This window comes from Zea mays, chromosome 7, assembly GCF_902167145.1.
Source record: "Zea mays cultivar B73 chromosome 7, Zm-B73-REFERENCE-NAM-5.0, whole genome shotgun sequence".
NCBI classification, from domain to species: domain Eukaryota; kingdom Viridiplantae; phylum Streptophyta; class Magnoliopsida; order Poales; family Poaceae; genus Zea; species Zea mays.
In genome coordinates, this window is record NC_050102.1 from 155415086 (window position 1) to 155436783 (window position 21698).

A 21698-nucleotide genomic window follows, 5' to 3' on the forward strand; every position below is an offset into this window, starting at 1 on the left:
TAAGTTTACACAAACTATCAAACTATGAAACTATGAGCAACTATAAAACTAACAACCCAATATACAAAACAAATCAGTTGGGCACTATACCTTAGTCTACGAAGTAAACCAACTCGAATCTTTGAATCCAAATAAATTTGACGAAGTTTTGAAATGAGAGAAATTGTGCTGCTCTCGGCCAGCATCGCGGCGGTTTTATAGGCCTCCGTAGCTCGGCGCCAAGATCTGTGGCACCGAGCTACGAGGCCGCGTCGCCGCTACATCGATGTCAGGTCAGCCCTATACGCAGGTATCCGTTGCTGCCACGTCATATCTCGGCGTCATAGCTGTGGCACCGAGCATCGGGTCTAAAGTTGCAAATAAAATTTTTAGGGGTCCAAACGTAAATATTTTTTAAAAGTAGGGTTAAAATAAAAAAAATTCGGCGTCAGCGGACCGCCGCTCTTGTTGGAGCGCACAATAGTAATTCGTTCCATGCGTTGTGGTTGGACTCGTTGCGCAGGAAGTGGACACGGTGAGCCAGGCCATCGACGTCGGCGGCAAGGCCGCGGAGCAGGTGGCGACCGTGCTCATGCGTTGGGCGAGGCCGTCAAACCGGCGCTTCCGGTTCTGAAAAGTGCCACTGCCAGCTACGAGGCCCTCAAGCTAGCCGTGCCCGTGGTGTCCGCTGCCTCCAAGCAGGCCACAGTGGCACTCCAGGGCGTTGACTCCACCCCCGTTTTGTCTGTACCATACGATGTACATTAACACTGAGATACGACAGAGCGGTTAGAGAAAGTTGATCATTTTTCAATTTTATTAGACAAGGAAATGATATTATAATTGCTAATTCCGACCTTCCTCCCCAATCTGATATTTTAATGAGTTCCTCTTTTAAATTCCCTTTTTTTTGCAATTTTCTTATTATCAATTCTATTCATTTATTTTATAGAATATTATTTTATAGAATATTTTAATTTTAATAGTGTTTGGGGTCAGGTTTTATAACGGCACACAGACAAAACCCGCTCGCTCGATGTGGAAGTAACGAAAACCAGCTCTCATATTGGCATAATTCCAAATTTCTCTCGTCCGCACCGCCGCCACTCGCCTTTTCATTCCGCACCGCCGCCAACCCGCCGCCTCTTCTTTCCATGGAAGTGGACGACGGTAGCCGCGCCACCCCGCCACTGGACGCCGTGGCCGCCGCCTTCAAGTCCCAAGTCATGGAGTTGCAGGACCTCGTCCTCGCCCGCAGCAGTACGCTCGCTTTTCCTTTGCTTCCATGAATCCTCGCTCGCCTTGTCACCTAACCCCAGGTGGGTCCCCATTTTCCACACCTTTTTTTCAGTGTTCCCGGCCACGGCGCTGCCCGACCTCGCCAACGTGGACGCGTTGGTGACGGCGATGGAGTCGCAGGTGGAAACCATCAGCCGCCGCCTTCAGGAGGAGCTTGACGCCATCCCTAAGGCCAAGGTATAGACGGCGCTCCTCTGATTTGAGTCCCTACGCATTCTGATCCGCCAGATTCGTGCGTGTTGTCAATGCCACAATCAACAACAATCGTGTTGTCGTCCTCATAATCATACCATGTTTCACTTGCATTAACTACGATGCTAGCATAAGGAGCAAGGTACTCATATCCGAGAGATAGGTGTGGGTGTGGCGATTTGAATCGATTTGCATCTAGCTGGGTACACCCAAACACGTGATGCATCAACCCAAAGGGATCACACACACCAACCTTCCCCACACTCGCTGACTCCACATGCCACGTCCCAGACAATTACTCAACTGTTAGTATTTGCAACATCCACGGCTGCCATAATATCAGGAGCTGCTGGTGTTTAAGACGACTAGACGAGTCTCTTTAGCTAGTAGATTAGACAATGCCTTGGACATAGTGAGAGTATAAGAACTGTTGAGCAATCGTGCATGAAGTGAGTCATATTCAATCCGAACACTCATAACAAATATATATTTGAAGAATTTCTCAATAAACCTATGAGATGGACATGGATTAGTTGTATAGGCCGGTACCATGTGTCAGCAGTACCAAAGGCAATGACGATGGGCAAGAAGTACTGAAAGAAAAGATGAAGGCTGAAGCAGGAAGAAAAAGGGAACGCATGCCAAATCCCAAGTACATAGGCGAGCAGTGGAGAAATTAGGCCAGTCGGACCAGGCCCATCGGATGATATATATATACTATGTGCTGTAATAAGACATGTGAACTTGGCTGAACCTAGGCGGCGGCAGACACTATCACAATACGAAATACCACCCAGCGGCGGATTTGCTGCGGAGGCGCACCTGTGTGTTCGTCTTGAGGAGTGAAAGTAATAGCGATCGTAACAGTTGGTATTCGGAGCCGTGCTGGAGCACCACCACGACTACCGGACGAGGCTGCAATTGAAGGCCGAAGCTATGGCACCGGCGAAGAGTGATGATCTGGTGACGTAGTTGTTGGCGAAAATTGAGGAAGGGAACAAAGAGACACATCCGAGAATGGAGGTGACGCAGACGGCGATTGGCAACATGGAATCCACGGTGAAGAGCGTGATGGGGGAACAAGTGGAGTTCCAGAGGTGGCGACCCGAAGTGGAGACCAGGGTGACAGAGATCGCCGAGGCGCTCCAAGCCATCCAGCCAAGGTGAATGAAGTGGCGCAGAGATCTGTATCTGCTTCATCGAAGGCAGAAATTAAGGCGACGAATGGTGCGTCGGGTTTCGCACATCTGGAACCACCTTCTACGGAGACGATGCACGGGCATAATCGCCACCACTCGTCAGACCCTTACCGGAGAGCGGGTGCTGTCGGGAACGATATGTTCCGGTCACCCACTCCGGTCGGAGTTACGATCCCACCCCTCAAATTGTGATCCATTCCAATTCGAAACCATGGGGTGAAATTCTTTTGGGGGTTGGTCTCACGGATCGGGGATGGGTTCTGCAGTTCGGAATATGGATTTCCCTTCATGTGATGGACCCAACCCCAAAATTATGGAAACGACGGTGTGAAACTTATTTTGAATTTTATGTCGTAGAGCCAGAGATGTGGATTAAGCTGGCCATCATGCATTTCAAGGTCCCAACAGTATTTTGGTTACATGCTGTAGAAAATAGATTGAGGGAGATGAATTGGGAAGAGTTTTGTTTACACTTGAATACCCGTTTTGGTAGAGATCAACATAATTTGCTGATTAGGCAGTTTTACCACATCTACCAGCAGACATCTGTAGCAGAATACATAGAGGAGTTTGATATTCTCATGCACCAGTTACTTGCTCATGAAACCCAGTTAACTTCATCCATGATCACTGCTAGATTTGTTGATGGGCTCACGGATGAGATTAAATCTGTAGTAGTAATTCAAAGGCCTTCAGTGTAAGTAGAGGGACTCTAACTCTCATCAAGAGGATGACACTATGAGTTGGGGCAATTTTCTGTTTATTTCCTCAAACACTACACAATGCCATACCCTTAGAGGGGTTGGGGACACATATTTATAGCCCTAGGGGCTGCACTACCACACCTTCTCACACACACTACACAACAGGATTGTCCTCTAGATGCTAAAGAGACTACAGAGGACAGTCAAAAGCGACTGTTGTCCTCTAGATGCTAAAGCGACTACAGAGGACAATCAAAAAGCGACTGTTGTCCTCTAGATGCTAAAGAGACTACAGAGGACAGTCAAGCTGTCCTCTAGATGCTAAAGGACTACAGAGGACAGTCAAAAGCAGGCTGTCCTCTAGATGCTCAAGACTTATTCCATCATTCTCCCCCTAAGTCTTGGGCGTCGTCTTGTGAGAAAGTTGGGCCATCCCGGACCTGGAGCAAAGCTCAACAAACTTGATCTTCCCAAGGGGCTTGGTGAGCAGGTCTGCAAGCTGATCCTTGGTGTTGATGTAGCGCGCCTTGATGCTCCCTTCTGCCAAGCAGTCTCGGATGAAGTGGTATCTCAGCCGGATGTGCTTGCTCCGTTCATGGAACACGGGGTTCTTGGCCAATGCCAGAGCGGACTGGCTGTCCACCCTGAGTTCCACCGCTCCAATGTCTCTCCCGAGGAGATCACCGAGCAGTCGAGCCAGCCAGAGAGCCTGAGTCGAAATAGTGGACGCCGCTATGTACTCGGCCTCGCAGCTGGACATGGCCACCACCTGCTGCTTGACCGACTGCCAGCTAATGAGGCACTTGCCGAGGAAGAAGAGGATCCCGCTTGTGCTCTTGCTAGTGTCGATGTCACCGGCGTGGTCGCTGTCGCTGTACCCGACAAGGTGTGCCTCCCTAGGGCACCTCGGGTAGTAGAGACCGTGGTCGAGAGTCCCCGCAACATAGCGGATGATCCTCTTCACAACCTGCTCATGCTCCGTCGTCGGTCGCTGCAAGAACCGACTAACGTAGCCGACGGAGTATGCCAAGTCAGGCCGTGTGTGGACGAGGTAGCGAAGGCTCCCCACAAGACGCCGGTACTGTGTAGCATCCACCTCCTCCGTCGTGCTGTCGCGACTCAGCTTCAGCCTCTCCTCCATCGGAGTGAGAGCTGGGTTGCAGTCGGTGAGCCCAGCTAGCTCAACAATGCGCTTGGCGTAGGCGGTCTAGCGAAGTGTGATCCCGGAGTCTCCCTGGTGCACCTCAATTCCAGGTAGAAGGAGAGATGCCCCAGGTCACTCATTTGGAAGGTGGCCTTCATCTCTTCCTTGAACGCTGCCACCTCTGCATCCTTGGCGCCGGTGATCACCAAGTCGTCGACGTAGACACCCACCAGCAGGGCACTTCCTCCATTGCCCCGCCGATAGATGGCCGCCTCGTGCGGGCTTGGCGTGAAACCCATTCCTTTGAGCGTGGAATCCAGCTTGGCATTCCACGCCCTCGGTGCCTGTCGCAGGCCATAGAGAGCCTTGCGCAGGCGCAACACCTTGCCCTCCTTGCCAGGGATCGCAAAACCTGGCGGCTGGTGTACGTACACCTCCCCCTTTAAGTCGCCGTTAAGAAACGCCGACTTGACGTCCATGTGATGAACGTGCCAGCCCTGTTGGGCTGACAGCGCAAGGAGGAGTCGCACGGATTCCATCCGTGCCACGGGGGCGAAAGCATCGTCGAAGTCGATCCCCTCCTGCTGTAGGAAACCGCGTGCCACCAAGCGAGCCTTGTGCTTGACGATGGCGCCGGCTTCATCCCTCTTCAATTTGAACACCCATTTAAGGGTGATCGCGCGATGACCATGAGGGAGATCAGCGAGCTCCCAGGTGCGGTTCGTCTCAACCGCGTCTATCTCCGACTGCATCGCGGCACGCTAAGCCGCATGTTTATCGGCCTCCGCGAAAGACCGAGGCTCACCATCGTCGCATGCAAGATGCAACTCTCCTGCCAGAATGCGAGATGCAGGGCCTGGCATCGACGGGTCGATGAGAAGGCCCTCCACCCTTCGATACCGCAACGGCTCGCCGTCGTAGCACGCGTCGACGCGCTCCTCGTCGCGGGACAGAGGGGTCACGAGCTCCACTGGGTCGTGCTCGACACGAGCTGGTGTCGGAGAGGACGTTCCCGGAGAGGGTACCGTCGGTGCTGGAGTACGTGGTGGCGAAGAGCTCGCTGTAGCCAGAGTCGTGGCTGGAGTGCGTGGTGGTGAAGAGCTCGTTGTAGCAGGAGCTGGAGAGTTTGGCGCTAGAGTCGGTGGAGACTTGGGGGCTGGGGTAGACCTGCTCGGAGAAGAGTTGCCTACTCCCCTAGCTCCCTCAAAGTGGACGTACTCGATGGTGAAGTCGTACGTCGGAGTCGCGCCGTCGTCCACCGCCTTGTCCCACGCCCATCCTCGCCCTTCGTCGAACACTACATCGCGCGCCGTGCGCACACGCTGTGTTCTTGGGTCAAGGATGCGGTAGGCCTTCGAGCCCTCCGCGTAGCCAATGAACACCCCCGGGGTGCTCCTATCGTCGAGCTTGCTGATGTGGCCAAGCTCCTTGGTGAACACGAGGCAGCCGAAGACCCGTAGATGAGAGACCGCCGGCTTGCGCCCATGCCAAGCCTCGTACGGTGTCATCCCGTTGAGAGCCTTGGTGGGCGAGCGGTTGAGGATGTAAACCGCTGTCACCACCGCCTCTCCCCAGAAGACAGCCGGCATTCCTCTCTGCTTGAGGAGAGCCCGAGCCATCCCCACAACTGTCTGGTTGCGCCGCTCGACGACGCCGTTCTGTTGCGGGCTGTACGGCGCGGAGTAGTGGCGCTGAACGCCCTCATCCGCGCAGTACGACGCGAACTCAGCCGCCGTGAATTCGCCGCCGTTGTCGGTGCGCAGCACGCGCAGCTTGCGGCCGCACTCCGCCTCTGCAGCGACCTGCACACGCCTGATGGCGTTCGCAGCCTCTCCCTTGCTGCCAAGGATCATCACCCACATATAGCGGGAGAGATCGTCGACGAGCAGCAAGAAGTAGCGTCGTCCTCCTGGTGTGGCTGGTGTCACCGGGCCACACAAGTCCCCATGCACGAGCTCGAGCCTCTCCTTGGCTCGGAAGCTCGACTGCTGGGGAAAGGGGAGCCGTCTCTGCTTTGTCAACACGCAGACATCGCAGAATTGCTCCACATGGTCAAGGCACGACAGTCCTCGTACCATCTCCTTGGCACTGAGCCGCTTCAGGGCCTCGAAGTTAAGGTGCCCGAAGCGCTCGTGCCACTGCCATGCCCCGTCGTTTCGACGAGCAGCAAGGCAGCAAGGTTGTGCCACCTTCACATTGAGGATGTATAGCCGATTTGGACTCCTGCGTACCTTGGCAAGAAGGCGACGAGAGGGATCCCAGATCCTCATGACTCCGTGCTCGACCTCCACGCGCGAACCGTTCTCATCCAGTTGTCCCAAGCTGATGATAGAGTTCCTCAATGCGGGGATGTAGTAGACTCCGGTGAGCAGCCTGTGCTCACCAGACGCCGCGGTGAAGACGACTGAGCCGGTGCCCTTGATCTCTACGCCGGAGGCGTCCCCAAACTTGACGGAGCCTCGGACGCTAGAGTCAAGCTCGGTGAAGAACTCCCGTCGGCCGGTCATGTGATGAGTGGCGCCGGTGTCGAGGCACCATCCTTCGATCATGTCTTTGCTGGAGCCGTCGCCGAGGAAAGCGCGTGCTTTCGACTCATCAAGGTGGAGGAGTTCCGCTGCGGCCGGTGCCGCTGGAGATGGCTCGATGCTTGCATGTGCCAGGAGCAGGGCCTCCTCCTCCGCCTCCGCTTGTGCGACGTTGGCCTGGCCACGTCGTGGCTGCCGACAGTCCCTGGCCCAGTGGCCAAGCTTGCCGCAGTTGTGACAACCGTCGTCTCGTGCCGGCTTCTTGTTGCCGACGGCGCCGCCTTGGGCACCTCCACGGGCACCACCCTCAGAATGTCCTCGCGCCCCGGCCTGGGCGCCTCCACGCGCCTTGCGCGGCTTGCCGCGTTTGCGGCCTCGTGTCGAGGAGGACTCCCCCTTCTTCTTGTCACCATGGCAGGCCTCCCACTGCTCTCGAGTGAGATGTAGCTTCCCGCCGATAGTGATAGGCCCAGAGAGAGCCTGTGGTTCGTCGCCGTCGACCACCTTGAGGCGACCAATCGCCTCTTCGATCGTCATCGTGGAGAGGTCTAGCAGAGACTCGATCGAGCGAGCAATCTGCCTGTACTTCTCGGGGATGCAACGAAAGAGCTTCTCAACAGCTCTCTCCTCATCGTAGGTGTCGTCGCCGAACTGCACCATCTTCTGCAACAGAGTGTTGAGGCGGAGAGCAAAGTCATCAACATCCTCACCTGGCTTGAAGGCCAGGTTCTCCCACTCCTTGCGAAGTGCCTGCAGTGTGGTCTTGCAGGCACGATCGCTGCCGATGCGGGTCGCAGCGATGGCGTCCTAGGCCTCCTTGGCAGTCCGCTTCTGGGAAAGCGAAAACTGTATCTCGGGCGGGACTGCAGCAATGAGGGCATCCAACGCCCGCCGATCCTCGTGGTAGTCGACGTCGTCGTACCGAACTGCTTCCCACATGTGGCGAACCTGGAGCCGTACCCTCATCACCGCGGCCCACTCGACGTAGTTGGTCTTGGTGAGGGTAGGCCACCCACCGCCGGGACCGATGTCCCTGACAATGGCCTGGGCCATGCGGCGACCATGGTACCGATCCGGGGAGGGAGAACCGCGCCGCCTGTAGAGGCCGCGATCTCCATCGACTCGGTCGCCGCCGCCGGGAGCACCGCCGGCGCGTCTACGCCCGTCTGGGCTGCCGCCGCGTGCGCCCTCGCCTGGAGCACCGTCAGCGCGTCGGCGCCTATCTGGGCTGCCGCCACGCGCGCCCCCATGGGGATGCGCGGCTGCCCACTGTGCCGCCTGCTCTCGCGCTGCTTCCCTCGCCAGCCTGAGCTCTTCGTCGGTGTTATCGTCGACAGAAGCAGAGCTGCCAGCTCTACTGCCGCGCAGAACCTCGAGCTCTGTTGCCGCCGCACGTGCAGCATCCGCCGCCTCCGCTGCTTCTACTTCTGCTCTCGCCGCTGCCAGTTCCGCCGCCGCCAACCGTGCTGCCCTCGCCGCTGTCGCTGCAGCCGCTGCTGCTGCTCGCTCGCGTTCTTGTGCCGCGGCGACCTCGGCCTCCTGCTGGCGCCGCACACTCGAAGTGGCCGAGCGTAGGGACATGGTGGGCTAGTGAGGGGTCGCTGCGTGTGGAAGAGGCTGTCTCAGACGAAAGGCTGCTCGTCTGAGCAGGGGAGGAAGGAACAGTTGGAGCTCTTGCTGCCGACTGAGTGTGGGGAGAGGCGTGGGAAGGAGATGAGCACGAGATGTTTAGGCTGCAGGATAGTTTGGCTCTGATACCAATTGTAAGTAGAGGGACTCTAACTCTCATCAAGAGGATGACACTATGAATTGGGGCAATTTTCTGTTTATTTCCTCAAACACTACACAATGCCATACCCTTAGAGGGGTTGGGGACACATATTTATAGCCCTAGGGGCTGCACTACCACACCTTCTCACACACACTACACAACAGGATTGTCCTCTAGATGCTAAAGAGACTACAGAGGACAGTCAAAAGCGACTGTTGTCCTCTAGATGCTAAAGCGACTATAGAGGACAGTCAAAAAGCGACTGTTGTCCTCTAGATGCTAAAGAGACTACAGAGGACAGTCAAGCTGTCCTCTAGATGCTAAAGGACTACAGAGGACAGTCAAAAGCAGACTGTCCTCTAGATGCTCAAGACTTATTCCATCATTCAGACCTAGATACTGCTTGCTCCCTTGCTCTTTTACAGGAGGACATCCTGACAACCTCAGGATTCAGGAAGGAAGGATGGTAGAAGGACGGAATTCAGGGGGTTTATGAAGCCACATCAAAGGTGTGCTGGTAGAAACACCTCGGCTGCGCAGATTATAGGAGTGAGTATCAAGTTGGCTGGACGAGCGGGAGCGAAGGGGCGCCGTGCTGCCGCTCGGCTGGGAACTTAGGTGAGGTGCGGAACACAGGTGAGGCAGGGAACAATCACTTCTTAGATTGATCAATGCTTCCAATTGATTACAGACGCCTGGACTTTATAGTCCAACTCTAAACAGACTCCTTAATCTTAGGAACTCTAACAGACTCTCCTTAAAAAACAGACTCCTTAATATTAGGATCTCTAAACAGATTCTCCTTATCTAAGGATCCTCCTAATCCTTATCTATATGTCCCTCTATAATGGGCCGACTAGAGGGCTGTTTAGGCCTCCTACTATAAACCATAACATTTCTCCCCCCCTCGACGAACAGCTCGTCCTCGAGCTGAAACTGCGGATATGAAGCCTTGAACTGTTGTAGAGGTTCCCATGTTGCATCTACTGACTGAGTACCATTCCAGTGCACCAACACCTGCCATTGTCCGTGCTGCATCCTTGCTCTTATTATCTTCTCTGGCGATGGCAGAAGCCGGCCATTTTGCATAGGTGGGAGGTCTGGGGGCAGGACAGGAGGGGTACCCCGGAAAGGCTTAAGGAGTCCCACGTGAAAGACATCATGAATTCGTGCCCCTTCTGGTAACTCCAGACGATATGCTACTGCGCCCACGCGCTCAAGAATACGAAATGGTCCCGCATATCGCGGTCCCAATTTCCCTTTGGGTCGTTCGACCAGTGACTGAGCTTGTCGATTGAGGAGACGGAGCCAGACCCAGTCATCCACATCGAACTCGAGATCCCGGTGTCAGCCATCATAAAACTTTTTGGCATGCTCTTGAGCTTGCAGCAGCCTATCTCTGACTTCCCCTAGAAATATATCTCTTTCCCGTAGCATATCATCCACAACTTGAGTGTCTGCTGTCCCCTGCTTATATGGAATGAGAGGTGGTGGATCCCTGCCATATACTACACGAAAAGGAGTTGTCTTCAATGCTGAGTGGTATGATGTATTGTAACAGTATTCCGCCCATGCAAGCCAGTCCACCCAAGCTCTTGGCCTGTCTCCCGTGATGCACCTCAAATACATGGCAATAGTTTTGTTGACTGCTTCCGACTGACCATCAGTTTGGGGGTGAAAAGCAGTACTCATTCTTAACTTGACACCTGTTAGCTTGAACAGATCCCTCCAGTTATGTCCGGTGAAAACTGGATCTCTATCGCTGACTATGGAACTTGGGAACCCATGCAGCCGCACTATGTCAATAAAAAATGCTCGTGCCACAGTCGCAGCTGTGTAAGGATGACTGAGGGCAATAAAGTGGGCATATTTAGAGAACCGATCAACCACTGTTAATATGACAGACTTACCATGGACCTTTGGTAAACCCTCAATGAAATCCATTGAGATGTCTGTCCATATTTGTATTGGGACTTCCAGCGGTTGGAGGAGCCCTGCGGGATGCAGCGACTCTGTTTTGTTCCTCTGACAGATTGCACATGATTTGACCCAATCTTGTACCAGTGTCCTATCCTTGTGAATGAAGAAATCAGCTCTTAATCGATGCAGCGTCTTTTGTACTCCACCATGTCCTGCTGAGTGTGCGGCCTCCAGTATTGAGGGAATGAGTTTGGATGATGTTGGGATAAACACCCTGCGGCCGTGCAGTATCAAGCCTTCCCGTATCTGCCATGGGGCCTCTAGGGATCCCTCTGTAATCTGAGCCTGGAGGAGTTTCCACTCATCATTATTAGCACATTCTGCCTGCAATTCTTGGTACAGCTGGAATGTTGGGGTTGATATGGTATGGACTGAACTTTCAGTTGTGTCCCTGCGAGATAAAGAATCAGCCACTGTGTTGAGTCGTCCTGCCCGATATTCCACTGTGAAGTCAAAGCCAAACAACTTACTAATCCACTAATGTTGTGGTACCGTGGATAGTCGTTGATCTAGTATGAACTTGAGACTGAAATGGTCAGTTCGTACCACAAATCGTCTGCCCCATAAATAAGGACGCCAGTGACGTATTGCCTGTACCAACCCAATGAGCTCGCGCTCATATGCTTCCAATTTTATGTGTCGGGCTGCAAATGGCCGGCTAAAAAAAGCTATTGGGCCGTGATCTTGGTGTAGGACAGCACCAAACCCCGAGCCCGAGGCATCACAATCCACAGTGAAAGTCCGTTCAAAGTCAGGAAGCTGCAGGACTGGTGCTGATGAGAGTGCCCGTTTGAGCGCTTGGAAGGCGGAGTCGGCTTCTGGAGACCACTAAAAGCCTTCTTTCTTTAGGAGTTTGGTTAACGGTGCAGCGATTAACCCAAATTCCTTGATAAATTTCCGGTAGTAGCCTGCCAATCCCAGAAATCCCCGCAGTCCTCGTGCCTTTGGGATCGGCCAAGAAGTAACTGCTTCCACCTTGCTGCTGTCCATAGCCACTCCTTTAGCTGAGATGATGTGCCCTAAATAAGCAACGGATGTCGCGCCGAATTCACATTTGGACTGTTTGACAAACAAATTGTTGGTCAGCAGGGTCTGTAGGACAGCCTTGACATGTATGAGGTGGTCTGACCATGTGGCACTATAGATGAGGATGTCATCAAAGAATACTAGGACAAACCGGCGAAGGAACTGACCCAGTACTTCATTCATCAACGCCTGAAATGTCGCTGGGGCATTTGAGAGACCAAATGGCATAACCAGAAACTCAAAGTGCCCATGGTGTGCCCTGAAGGCTGTTTTGTGTACGTCTTCTGGATGAACACGGACTTGATGGTAGCCGGATCGGAGGTCCAATTTAGTGAAGAAATGTGCCCCTTGCAGTTCATCTAGCAGCTCATCAACCACGGGTATAGGGAATTTGTCTTTGACTGTTTTCTCATTCAGTGCTCTATAATCAATGCAGAAGCGCCATGATTTGTCCCTCTTTTTCACTAGGAGTACTGGAGCTGAAAAAGCTGATGTGCTGTAGCGGATAATCCCCTGTTGTAACATGGCTGTGCATTGTGCCTCCAATTCATCCTTTTGAAGCTGTGGGTACCTATATGGCCTAACTGCAACGGGTGCTGTTCCTGGCAAAAGGTGGATCCTGTGATCACACCTTCTTGCTGGAGGAAGGTCACTGGGCGTAGCAAACACCTTCTGAAATTGCAGGAGCAGACGATCCATCATCGGTTTGGTGGTTGTGATATCTGTGCTAATTGTTCTCACTGCTGGGTACACATTAATGGCCTTCCGATCTGATCCCAGTCCTTTCCACACAATTCGTTGTCCCCTTCTCCAGAAAGCTAGGCACAGGTTCTCGAGGTCCCAAAGTGTTGGCCCCAAAGTGCGCAAGAATTTGACCCCGAGAATGATGTCGAAAGAATCAATTGGGATGGCGTAAGCATCCATCAGAAAGTCTTCCTGGCCGATAGTCAAGCTGATGCTGTTGGAGAGCTTACAACACATGATTTTATCCCCATTGGCCACAGATGCCTGGAGGGCTGGGCTTGGCTGGTAGTCCAGTTTCAGAGCGCGTGCCGTGTCTTGGTTGATGAAGTTGTGAGTAGATCCTGTGTCCAACAGGGTTGTAAGAGCTTTCCCCATGATATGTACTTCCAGCTGCAAGGTACTCTCAGAATGGATACCCGTGAGGGCATGTAAGGAGATCACTGGTGTTGGGTCCCCTGGCACTGAATCGGCCTCTATAGATTCATCTTCCTCATAGTCCGTGACCTCAAGATAGAACAATTTAGGGCAGCGATGTCCACGGACATACTGTTCATCACAATTATAACAAAGTCCCTGGCGACGCCGCTCAGCCATCTCGGCAGGCGTCAACTTCTTGAATGTTCGCTGCTGTCCTGTACTGGGAGCTGCAGGAATCGCTGGTTGAGGTGCCGGTACTGGTACAGACGGGCGTTGGGGTTGACGCATGGTCTTGTTGGTGGTTGATGTCGGCTGGTGATCGAGCACTTGTGACCTCCGTTCATATGCGCGCGCCAAACTCAAGGCGTGATTGATATCCCGTGGTGCCATGAGTTCCACGTCGATCTTGATACGCTCCGGAAGTCCAGCCGTAAACAGATGTACCTTCTGCTCCTGTGACAGTGGAGCTGTTTGGGCTAGCAGGTCCCAAAACCTCTCCTGGTAGTCATCCACTGTCGTGCGGAATGGAAGGCGTGCCAGTTCGCCGAGAGGATTGCTGCGTAATGGGGGCCCAAAGCGGAGTTGGCAATGCTGCTTGAAGAGTTCCCATGACATGGAAGGTTCGTCGCGCTGTAGCTGGGTGTACCACGTCCGGGCAATTCCTGTCATGTGATAGGATGCGAGCCAGACTTTCTCATCCTCCAGCGTGCGCTGACCTTCAAAGAATTGTTCGCATCGATTGAGCCACTGGAGGGGGTCTTCCTTGCCGTCAAATAGGGCAAATTCGAGGCGATGGAAGCGAGGAACTCCTGCAGTAGGAGTATGGGGAATGGTGTTGAGAGATGGCAGTGTAGGTGGTGGATAATGTGGGATGGGCGAAGGGGAATGTGGCAATGGTAGAAGATGGATTGGGAGCTGGGTGGTGGTGGGTGGTGGCACATCATCAGTTGGCGTCGTGGTGGGGGGTATGCCTCCATACCCGGGCAAGCCATAGGGGCAGCTTGCTGGAAGGGACAGCGCCGCTGATGCAGGCGGAGTCTCCACTGCTGCAATGCGCGAGGACATGGAGGACATCTGCGTTGCGAAGGCCCCTAGTTGGCGCTGGACTTCGGCAAGGGCGGTGGTGATCGCTGCCAACTCCGACGCCTGGGTGGCGGACGCTGCACTGTCGTCGGTGTTGGATCCTGGCATCTCCGATACCAAATTGGTAGAAACACCTCGGCTGCGCAGATTATAGGAGTGAGTATCAAGTTGGCTGGACGAGCGGGAGCGAAGGGGCGCCGTGCTGCCGCTCGGCTGGGAACTTAGGTGAGGTGCGGAACACAGGTGAGGCAGGGAACAATCACTTCTTAGATTGATCAATGCTTCCAATTGATTACAGACGCCTGGACTTTATAGTCCAACTCTAAACATACTCCTTAATCTTAGGAACTCTAACAGACTCTCCTTAAAAAACAGACTCCTTAATATTAGGATCTCTAAACAGATTCTCCTTATCTAAGGATCCTCCTAATCCTTATCTATATGTCCCTCTATAATGGGCCGACTAGAGGGCTGTTTAGGCCTCCTACTATAAACCATAACATGTGCCTACTGCCCAAGTGGCGTACACACCAAGGGAAGACCGTCACCGTCAGTCGGGATCCAGTATCAAACCTGATGACAACAGACTCACAGCTTTGAAAGCATACAGAAGGGCCAAGGGATTGTGTTTCAAGTGTGGAGATAGATGGGGGCATAACCGTAAATGCTCTACTAGTGTTCCCTTGCACCTAGTGGAGGAAATGTTGTCAATTCAGCTGAAGAAGAGGATGGCAATGAAGAGACAGAGGATTAAACTGACAAAACAACCGAGGAAGCAGTGTTGGCTATCTCAGCTGCTGCAGTGAGTGGAGGAGGAGAGGGTAACAGAGCCATCTGACTATGGGCTTCAATTCACTGTCAACAGGTCCTAATACTTGTTGATTCCGGTAGCTCAGCCAGCTTCATGGGAAGTCATCTAATGGGGGTCATGTCTGATTCACAGAAATTGAAACAGCCCCTGCAAGTAAAAGTAGCTGATGGCGGTTGCATGTGGAGCAATTATCTGGTGTCTAATTGCCAATGGCTGTGTGTGGGGGTATCAACTTTTGTACTGATTTCAAGGTGTTACCTCTGAGTGGGTATGACTTCATACTTGGTATGGATTGGCAGGAGAAGTACTGTCCTATGTCTGTTCATTGGGCAGAAAAGTGGATGAAATTTGAATACCAAGGGAAAACAATTCACCTGCAAGGAATAGTTCCTCAGTTGCAGACATGCCACCATCTGTCTTCTTCCCAACTGAAAGGCTTAGTCAGGAACGAAGCTATGGAGCAAATCTTAGAACTAAGAGAAGTAACTGAAAATGAACAGCTGGACATACCCAGGCCCGTGTCTCAGTTGATTGAGAGATACCAGGATTTGTTTCAGAAACCCCAAGGCCTACCTCCCAAAAGGAAAGTGGATCATACCATTCCTCTCATGCCTGGAGCTCAACCATTTAGGCTGAGGCCATACAGGTATACACCACAACAAAAAGATGAAATAGAGAAACAAGTCCATGAGATGTTGGATACTGGAGTGATACAGCACAGCTCTAGCCCCTTTGCATCTCCAATTCTGTTGGTAAAGAAGAAAGATGGGGAGTGGAGGTTGTGTGTGGACTATAGAAAGCTAAATGCATATACAGTCAAGAACAAATATCCTATGCCCATATTTGAAGAAATCACTGATGAGCTTGGGGGAGCTACTATCTTTACCAAATTGGACCACATATCAGGTTATCATCAAATTAGGATTAAGGAGGGTGAAGAATATAAAACAGCATTTCAGACACACCGTGGTCATTATGCGTATAGAGTTATGCCATTTGGTTTAACTGGTGCCCCTGCCACTTTTCAGGCCTTTATGAACCAAATTCTGGAACCTCTTCTGAGAAAATGTGTGGTAGTGTTTTTGGATGATGTTCTGGTGTATAGTGGAGCATTTAGAAGAGCATGTGAAGCATTTAGAACAGGTGTTTGAGTTGCTGAGGAAAAATCAACTCAGACTCAAACAAACCAAGTGTTCATTTGCTCAGGACAGATTGGAATTCCTAGGTCATGTGGTCAGTTCTAGAGGAATATCCACCGATCCAAACAAGATCAAGGTCATTCAAGATTGGCCAACACCTAATTGTGTTAAGGATATACACAGTTTTCTTGGAATGGCTGGTTACTATCGTAAGTTTGTGTCTGGTTTTGGCATCATCAGTAAACCGCTGACAAATCTACTCCGGAAGAATACTGTATTTGTGTGGAATGATGAGACACAACAAGCTTTCAATGCTCTAAAAACAGCTCTAACCCAAGCACCAGTTCTAGCAGTTCCAGATTTCTCCAAACCTTTTGTTGCCTGACACCCTGGAGCTAAAGGATGTGGCTGTTTACCGATGTTCTGCTTGGTGTTTAGACCCGTCCTTGGTGCCTGCTTCAAGGGAGCTTTGGATCGTCGAACCTCCCTTTGCCGTTGATGGGATGTCTTCTGGCAGGAGAACGCTGATGTATCCAATCCGCATCACATTCTCGTCTGCCCCACGGAGGGATGGATCCGATCCTAAGCTTCATGCTATTACTTCGGGCGGGGATGGTTCTGGTCACGTGCAGCAGGGATCCCCTCCTTTTTCAAGACCTCCCCATTCGAGTGGGAGAAGGGGAGAACATGGTCATTCGGGACGTCTCTCAGTTCATGAGCGTTTGGGCCCAAGAGATGAGAACATGCAGCAGCGGAGCATTAGCTCCGGGGTGGCAGTTTCAGATTTGAGGAGAACTTTGGAATCTGATGGGGGGACCTTGTCTCCTAGGCTGGTAGAGATGACTGATGACATGGTTCTTGTTTCACCGGTGAAGGCGAAGCAGCTGAAAGTTTATTTTCGTCAAAGATTCAAGAATGTCCTGAACCAGGAGGAAGCTGGAACTCCCAATTCTGTCACTGTGCTTCCTCCATCCACCACAGACGTGGCAGCTGCTGACACAGATCCATCTGAGTATCCTGTTTCAGATGTTGACGCTGTGTTGGCAACTCTGTCTAGAACATTAACTTCCTCCCTGTCTGATGTGGCAGCAGCACACGCGGCTCCGTCGAAGGCTAATGCCTTAGACGTTGACGCTGAGTTGGCTGCTCCATCTGAGGAGGACATTTCAGCAACAACACATGCTGCGTTGGCTGCTCCATCTGAGGACCCTTCAGCAACAACACAAGATTCTGTGGAGATTTGTGCTCAAGAGCAATTCATCAGCAAATTGTCAAACCAGATCACACGCGTATTACCAATCCCAAAATCTGTCAGACGTCAGTCCTCTATCCCCCTGGCAGTTCCAAGACGCAGCCGACGTGTGGCGGGGGTTAGAGTTGAATTTAAAATTCAGGATTGGGGAAAAAGATCTAAGAAACAAGCTATGGTGGCCCTAAATATTATTGAGGACAATGAAGGATTCAGCCGTCAAGCTTTAGACGACTACGCCAAGCTCTTCAAGAATACTCTTTCTCGTAGTCATGTGCAGGCTCTTGCTGCCCTTTTTGGGTGGTCTGTCCCAGATAATTTAGAATATATAACTGGGACTGGGGATATTACCGCAGCAAGCTTATTTTAGCTGGCGATGTTGCTGATATTGTTTGTCGATTTACCTCTCATTGTTTCTACATGGATCCGGAAAAAATAATTGTTTGGAATGTTAGAGGTCTTAATTCTCTAGCTCGACAGAATTCTGTCCGTGAGCTCCTCAATTGTTATGGAGCGGATATAATCTGTCTTCAAGAAACTAAGATGGCACAACCTTCTTCGCGTGTTCTCCTCTCTATGTTGGGGTCTGATTTTACCGGTTCATTGGCCCTGCCTTCTAATGGTTCGAGGGGTGGAATCCTTATTGCTTGGAGACGACACATGGGGATAACTGGAGCTACCAGGACAGACATCCATAGTATTTCTGTGCAGTTTTGTTCAGTGGAGGGACACCAGTGGTGGCTTACTTGTGTGTATGGACCTCAATCTAATGAAGCCAAGATTGAATTTCTGCAAGAGCTGAGACATATTAGAGCAGCTTGTCAGGGCCCTTGGATGATTACTGGGGATTTCAATCTCATTTTGCATGCCGAGGATAAAAACAACTCGCATATTAATCGGGCTATGATGGGTCGATTCAAAAAATTGGTAGATGATCTCGCTCTTAAAGAAATTCCACTCCATGGGCGCAAGTTTACTTGGTCTAATCAGCAGAATCAGCCTACTCTTGTCAAACTTGATAGAGTCCTGTGCTCTATTGATTGGGAGGAGCTGTTTCCTGGTGCAGTGTTACAAAGTGTGGCTTCTGAAGATTCTGATCACTGTCCTTTATTATTGGGTCTCAAAGATTGCAAAGGTGTTAAAAGGCGCTTCCACTTTGAATCATTCTGGACGAAAATTGAAGGGTTCCATGAAGTGGTGCACTACGCCTGGAATTCGGTTCCTGTTGGCCACTGCCCTTTCTCCACTTTTGATTTAAAACTCAAAGGGACAGCCAAAGCCCTTCAAGGATGGAGCAGCAAGAAGGTGGGGCACATTGAGACTCAACTGCACCTTGCTAGAGATTTGATCCATCAGCTTGAGATTGCGCAGGATGGTCGTATTCTGTCTGTGTTGGAAAGGTGGCTGTTAAGTAAATTGAAGAAGCTCGCTCTGGCTTTGGCCTCAACCAAGCGTATCATTGCCCGCCTTAGATCAAGAATTTCTTGGCTCAAGAAGGAGATGCAAATTCTAAGTTGTTCCATTCCTTTGCAAGGTACAGAAAGAAGAAAAACAGTGTTTCCAAGCTTACTGTTGGAAATCAAGTCCTTACTGCTCATAGCGACATAGCTGCAGCAGTGGATCAGTTTTACTTTGATTTAGTTGGGGCTAGTAAAGACAGAAATATTTCGATTAACCTTGAGGCTCTGGAAACTGCTGGCACTCCATCTCCAAATTTGATCGAGTTGGACAGCCCCATTACTGAGCAAGAAGTGTGCAATGCTATAAATTCTCTGCCCTCTGATAAATCTCCTGGACCGGATGGATTTACTGGTAGATTTTACAAAATTTGCTGGTCCATTATTAAAGAGGATCTTATGGCTGCGGTGATTGCGATTTGGAACAGAAAATTTGATAATTTTCATAAGCTGAATTCTGCTTTTATCACTCTAATCCCAAAGAAAGATAATGCTGATCAAGTCAAAGATTTTAGACCTATCAGCCTTGTTCACAGCTTTGCAAAACTAATCACAAAGATATTGGCTTCTCGATTGGCTTCAAGGCTCAACGATTTGGTCTCTCCAAACCAAAATGCCTTCATTAAGGGTCGCTTTATCCAGGATAATTTCATGTTGGTTCAGCAGACGGCTAAATTACTTCATCAACAAAGGCATCCTTGCCTGATGCTCAAGCTGGATATTACTAAAGCTTTTGATTCGGTTTCCTGGCCCTTCCTTATTGAGGTCATGCAGAATCTAGGGTTTGGGCAGATCTGGAGAGATATCATTTCAGGGCTGCTTCTCACTTCCTCTACTCGAGTGTTAGTTAATGGTCATCCGGGAAGCATAATTTCTCATAGAAGAGGGCTGCGACAGGGGGATCCTCTTTCTCCGATGCTGTTTGTGCTTGTCATGGATGTGCTTGGTCAACTTGTCTCTAAAGCAGATGAGGAAGGTTTATTACAACCTCTTTCTACTAGGCAGCTTCAACACCGGGTTTCTCTTTATGCTGATGATGTGGTTCTTTTTATTAATCCCGTGGCAGAGGACATGACTATGATTTCAGACATCCTTCAGCTTTTTGGTGAGGCTTCTGGTTTATATAATAATAATCAGAAATCTAGTGTCTACCCCATCAGATGCCATGAAGACAATTTAGAGATTATTCAACAGTTTTGGCCCTGCGAGATATCTAGCTTTCCTTGCAAGTACCTTGGGCTGCCCCTGTCGTTACATAAATTAAGAAGGGAGCAGGTGCAGCCCATTGTGGATAAAATAGCTAATCAACTACCTGGATGGAAAGCTGATTTGTTGACTAAAGCAGGAAGAAGTGTATTGGTGCAATCTGTTTTGACAGGGGTGCTGATTTATAGTGTTATGGCTGTAGACTTGCCTTCTACTACTTTGAAGGACATTGATAAAATTCGAAGAGGGTTCCTTTGGCGTGGTCGTAAAAATGCCATGGGTGGCCATTGTGCAGTGGCCTGGGGCAGTGTGTGCAGACCTCGAGATCTTGGTGGACTGGGTATTTTCAGCATCACTGAACTGAGTTGGGCCCTTAAAATGCGTTGGGCTTGGCTGCAAAAAACTGAGCCAGGTCGGCCCTGGGCATCCCTGCCTTTGCATACCCCGAAAAAAATTCGAGAGTTTCTACAAGTAGCCTTGTATTCTGAGATTGGAAATGGAGCTTCTACCCTTTTCTGGAGTGATCGATGGTTGGATGGGCAGCAGATTGGGGATATCGCTCCCCGACTTATTGAGACCATTCCTATGAAGCTGATTAACAAAAGGACAGTTCAGGAGGCGATTGAGGATAATGGCTGGATTAATGATATTCTTGGGAATTTATCTGTTGGTGCACTTGCAGACTTCCTGCGTATTTGGGATTTGGTGGCACATGTTGATCTGGACCCCCATAAGGAGGACAAACATATTTTTCGGTTGGCTGGTAATGGCAAATATTCGACTAAAGCCGCTTATGAGGGGCTCTTCATTGGATCTGTGGAGTTTGAACCTTTTGAGCGGATTTGGAAAACTTGGGCTCCGCCCAAATGTCGATTCTTCTTGTGGCTGGTGGCTCACAAGAAATGTTGGACAACAGATAGACTTGAGAAGCGGGGGCTGGATCATCCGGAAAAATGTCCTTTATGTGAGCAGGAGAGGGAGACAATTGACCATCTACTTGTGAGTTGTGTTTTCTCAAGAGAATGTTGGTTCCTCCTTCTAAGGCAATTCGGGCTGCAGGGTTTGGCCCCCCAACCAACGGATATTAATTTTATGGAGTGGTGGCATCAAGCAAATGAAGCTATTCAGGGGTCCTTCAGAGATGGCCTAAACTCCCTCATTATGCTGGGCGCTTGGATTTTGTGGAATCACCGGAACAGATGCATCTTTGATGGCCTTTCCCCTAATGTTGCTAATTTCCTAATCCATGTGGGGGATGAGCGCCGTCTGTGGGAGACTGCCGGGGCCAAGGGGTTGACATCCCTTGTTGCCTCCCTATCTCATGTAGCCTAGAGTTTTTATAGATGAGTCAGTCTATGCTAGTTTCGTTCAGGCCGCCGTAAGGCGTCAGTTGTACCCCGGTCTATTTTGGACCTTGTTTATTTCTTCTTTTAATATAATGATACGCAGCTCTCCTGCGTGTTCGAGAAAAAAAAGAAACAAATGCAAGTGGAATGTGTGTTGGAGCAGTTCTACAACAAGGTCACCCCATAGCTTATATCAGCAAAGCGTTGGGTCCAAAGAATATGGGGTTATCAACATATGAGAAAGAGTGCCTAGCTATTCTGTTTGCCGTAGAGCAATGGCATCCATATCTGCAACAAGGGGAATTTGTGATTAAAACAGATCAACAAAGTCTAACGTATCTCGATGATCAAAGGATAACCACACCATGGCAGCAAAAAGCATTAACCAAACTTATGGGTTTGCAATTTCGTATAATGTACAAACAGG

The 21698-nt window shown here is 50.8% G+C and overlaps 1 protein-coding gene across 2 annotated transcripts in view; it reads left to right on the plus strand.

Annotated features, from left to right (window-relative positions):
* Positions 1 to 1012: 1012 nt before the first annotated feature.
* The window catches only part of LOC100193922 (Spindle and kinetochore-associated protein 1 homolog), a 32583-nt gene continuing 11897 nt past the window's right edge, over positions 1013 to 21698 (plus strand). Inside the window, exons 1-2 of one of the 2 annotated variants that reach the window (XM_035960392.1) lie at positions 1013 to 1239; positions 1331 to 1455. In XM_035960392.1, the coding sequence (XP_035816285.1) occupies positions 1134 to 1239; positions 1331 to 1455 (231 nt within the window). In that variant the 5' untranslated portion in view covers positions 1013 to 1133. The remainder of the gene's footprint in view (positions 1240 to 1330; positions 1456 to 21698) is intronic. The other variant, NM_001138994.2, reaches the window with a different exon arrangement.